The following is a 3,931-nucleotide window of genomic DNA, read 5'->3' on the forward strand; positions in this document are numbered from 1 at the left end:
TAATCCTAGCTATTCAGGAGGCTAAGATCTGAGGATTGTGGTTCAAAGCTAGCCCAAGCAGGAAAGTCTGTGAGACTTTTATCTCCAATAAACCACCAGAAAACCACAAGTGGTGCTGTGACTCAAGTGGTAGAGTGCTAGCCTTGAGCTAAAGAGCTGAGGAACAGTGCCCAGGCCCAGGCCCAGAGTTCAAGCCCCATGAGGGATGACGGAGGGGGCGGGTGGAATTTGAGAATCTGACCATATAACCAACCACTCAAGTGTTTACTCAAACTAGCTATAGAACATGTCAGCAGGGCTAAGAATGTGGCTCAGTGGTACAGTGCTTGCCTCGCGTGCATGAAGCCCTGGGTTCAATTCCTCAGTACCACATAAACAGAAAAAGCCGGAAGTGGTGCTGTGGCTCAAGTGGTATAGTGCTTGCTTTGAGCTGAAGAGCTCAGGGACAGCACCCCCACCCAGAGTTCAAGCCCCATGACTGCCAAAAAAAAAAAAAGAATATGTCAGCATGGCCAAGTGGTCTAAGATGCCAGACTCAAGTTTTCACTTCCCAAATTAGTTGTAAACAGATCACAAAAAAACCTGAACACGCCGGACACCAGTGGCTCACGCCTGTAATCCTAGCTAATCAGGAGGCTGAGATCTGAGGACTGCAGTTCAAAGCCAGCCCAGGCAGAAAAGTCCATGACTCTTATCTCCAATTAACTACCAGAAAACCAGAAGTGTCTCTGTGGCTCAAATGGTAGAGCACTAGTCTTGAGCTGAAGAGCTCAGGGACGGCGCCCAGGTACAGAGTTCAAGCCCAAGGACCAAAAACAAACCAACAACAACAACAAAAAAAAAACCACCTGAACATGAATATCTATTTATAATTGCCAAAAATGGAAGCAATAACAATGTCCTTCACTAGGTGAGTGGACTTTGGTCCATCTGTATAACCGTGTAATCTAGTACTGAAAAGGAATGGCTGATGAAGCAACTTAATGACATGGAGTAAGTGATATGCTAAGTGAAAGACCCACCCTGAAAAGGTCGTTTCTGGAAAAGGCAAAATTAGAAGCAGTTAAAATATGAGTGGTTGCCAGCAAGGATGAGGGGCTGAGGGAACAAAGGTCTCTTGTGAACAAAATACAGGCAAATCCAGAGAGAATCAGAGGAAGCTGGAAAAACAGACTCCTTGTGCCCAAGAAAAATGAAACAAGAATGGACCAGGATCATCTTTCTTTTGAGGAAACTGAGAGTAAGGGAAGAGTGAGTGAGCAGCCACAGCCACCACCATCCTGGTCCACCTGGGACTGTGCCTGGGTTGGGGTCCCAGTGAGAGATGAAGTACACGAAGGAAAGGTATGTGAATGCATATGGTGTAACAACATCTGCAAACAGGGATATATGTGCAGGGCACCTGATCAAGCTGGCCAGTTTCCTCCTGAACTCGGTGCTTTCTGGCCTTCTGTGAGGTCCATCCTATCCCTCCTGGAATGTTTTCTCTATAGAGTCTCTGTGTTCACACACTTTCCCTACTACAGGAGAGCCACATTAGTCACTTGCAGCCTTTGCCTACTATACAGCTTGTTCACCTTGCCCTTACTGCCTGCTCCCTCAGGTTTATCTCCCCATGTGGAAAGAAAGAAGGCAGCTTGGGAAAAGGACACATAAGCAGGTGGGAGAAAGCTATGAGATCTACCTCTCCCCCTACAAGCTCTCAGTCCCAGTTAAGACCGTGGCCACAGTTTTTAGCAGCTTTTGTTCAACCATAAAGGGTAATGTCATTTTGCATCTGTGTCTGTCTTTCTGGCAAGATTGGCCCTCTCCACTGTATTTTCAGTCCTCTCCCACCCAGCCTGGAAGTAGCTAGAAACTCAAAGACACTTGAAAGCCATGTGTGTGTGTGTGCGTGTGCGTGTGTGTGTGTTAAATGGAGCTTAACCTACAGTTGCCTCTGGGTCAACAGAAGGCAAAGAGACACCAAGGGACAAATGCTCACAGCAAAGGACTTTCTTTTCAGCTGGGAGCACAATTCATAGAGACAAGCTGGGTCCCCAGCAGCTGCATGGAGCCATAGAGATGGTATAGCTGGGCCTGTGCCACTGGAACAGGAAGATACTCACTGGGAGCCACTGCAGTCTCCCCAGGAGGTCCTGTCATTGTCACTGGGATGTGCACAGTTGTGCTAGGGTCTGAGGGTTGACTGCCCATTCGAGTGACATTCCGCTGGTTGTCCACATCCTCTGGCTGTTCCTCCACCTTCTGGAGAGAGGTGCTGGGCAGGGTGTGCACAGGACCCATGCTCGTCACCCCACTGGCCTCAAGGCCACAGTGAGACTCCCTGAAACAGGAGACAAATGTCAGTCTGAGGCAATGCCAAAACTGTCACGTCTACAAACCTACTCCTTAACCTCTACCTCTGCCCAGGCCAAGCCCCAACTATCTCTTCTGCTACTCTGTCATTTTGTACCGGCTTCTGTTGCCCTGTACGCGTTTGTGTCTTTATGTCCGGAAGGCAGTCAGGGCACTAACTCATCTGTACTCCCTGTACGCGTTTGTGTCTTTATGTCCGGAAAGCAGTCAGGGCACTAACTCATCTGTATTCCCTGTACGCGTTTGTGTCTTTATGTCCGGAAGGCAGTCAGGGCACTAACTCATCTGTATTCCCTGGCAGAACCAGGTGCTGTTGGCACCACAGTGGACATGTGGATCAGAACTGAATGCAGAATGATATGGTCTGGAGCCCAACACTTCCCAAGAAATCTGGACCTGTTGTACCACCAAGCCTCAGGCCCAGCACAGACCCCTGCACACAAAGACAGTGCCTCCGTTGGGCTGGTCCTAGTGGTATCCTCTGACTTCCTTGTCCTGGTTGACTTGTGGCCTCAGTCCCCATGTCTCTTGCAGTCTGGAGCCAGGGAGCAAGTAGATGGCCTAGGGTCCCTTTCTGTACTCATCTGGCCCCTCAGTTGTTCCACCCTGCCCAGAGTCTCTTCAGGCTCCCCTCAGGCTTTTCAGCCCTCCTTCTTCCACAGTACTTCCAGATTTTCCTTCCCTTCGGGCCACTCAGTCCTGATATGTGTGTGGGCTGGCACTCAGGGCCTTATCCTCTCCTCTTACTTGGCTTTTCACTAATGGCTGAAGCTATACAATATGCCTCTAGTTCCAACTTTTTGCAGGTAAACTGGAGTTGCATAGACTGTTTTCTTGGGCTGTCTCCAAACTGCAAGACCCATATCAGCCTCCTGAGTAGCCAGGATTATAGGTACGAGCCACCAGTACTTGCTGACAACAGCTTTGAGTCAAGTTCTCAGCCCTTCCCTGGGAGCCTTAGATTGATGGCTAAAATTCACTGAACTCACCGGCTGCTGTGTCCCTCTGAGCATTTTATTAGGACAGAAAGGGGCCAGTGGCAGAAACAGGTGGTAGAACAGAATCACCTTGTTCTAACAGCCAGGTTATCAGGGTCCGGCATCAAACGGCCCAATTCCTTTCCTCAACGACTCCCATATGAAGACACCAGGTCCCCAGATCCCCAGCTACCCAGGTCCCAAAGTAACCAGGCCCCCACAACCCCCATGTGCCCACCTACTCAGGACTCCACACTACCACGGCCCTCAGGTCCCCCAGGACCCTCAGAACCGCCCGGCCCTCAGTTCCCACATGACCCTCAGGACCACCCCCCCCGGCCTTCAGGTCCCCTCAACCCTCAGGTCCCACACAACACTCAGGTCTCCAGCCCTCAGGTCCCCCCTCCGGCCCTCAGGTCCCCCCTCCGGCCCTCAGGTCCTCCCTCCCCTCAGGTCCCCCTCCGGCCCTCAGGTCCCCCCTCCGGCCCTCAGGTCCCCCCTCCGGCCCTCAGGTCCTCCCTCCCCGCAGGTCCCCCTCCCCGCAGGTCCCCCTCCGGCCCTCAGGTCCCCCGGCCATTCCCGCGTGTCCATACCTG

At 51.6% G+C, this 3,931-nt stretch overlaps 1 protein-coding gene across 1 annotated transcript in view; it reads right to left on the reverse strand.

Moving 5' to 3' along the window:
- Window positions 1-3,931, reverse strand: part of Cacna1b (calcium channel, voltage-dependent, N type, alpha 1B subunit) — a 181,386-nt gene that overhangs the window by 88,367 nt on the left and 89,088 nt on the right. The window contains exon 20 of the mRNA XM_013029324.1: window positions 2,109-2,326. Within this exon, the coding sequence (XP_012884778.1) occupies window positions 2,109-2,326 (218 nt within the window). The remainder of the gene's footprint in view (window positions 1-2,108; window positions 2,327-3,931) is intronic.

This window comes from Dipodomys ordii, unplaced genomic scaffold, assembly GCF_000151885.1.
Source record: "Dipodomys ordii isolate 6190 unplaced genomic scaffold, Dord_2.0 Scaffold118, whole genome shotgun sequence".
NCBI classification, from domain to species: domain Eukaryota; kingdom Metazoa; phylum Chordata; class Mammalia; order Rodentia; family Heteromyidae; genus Dipodomys; species Dipodomys ordii.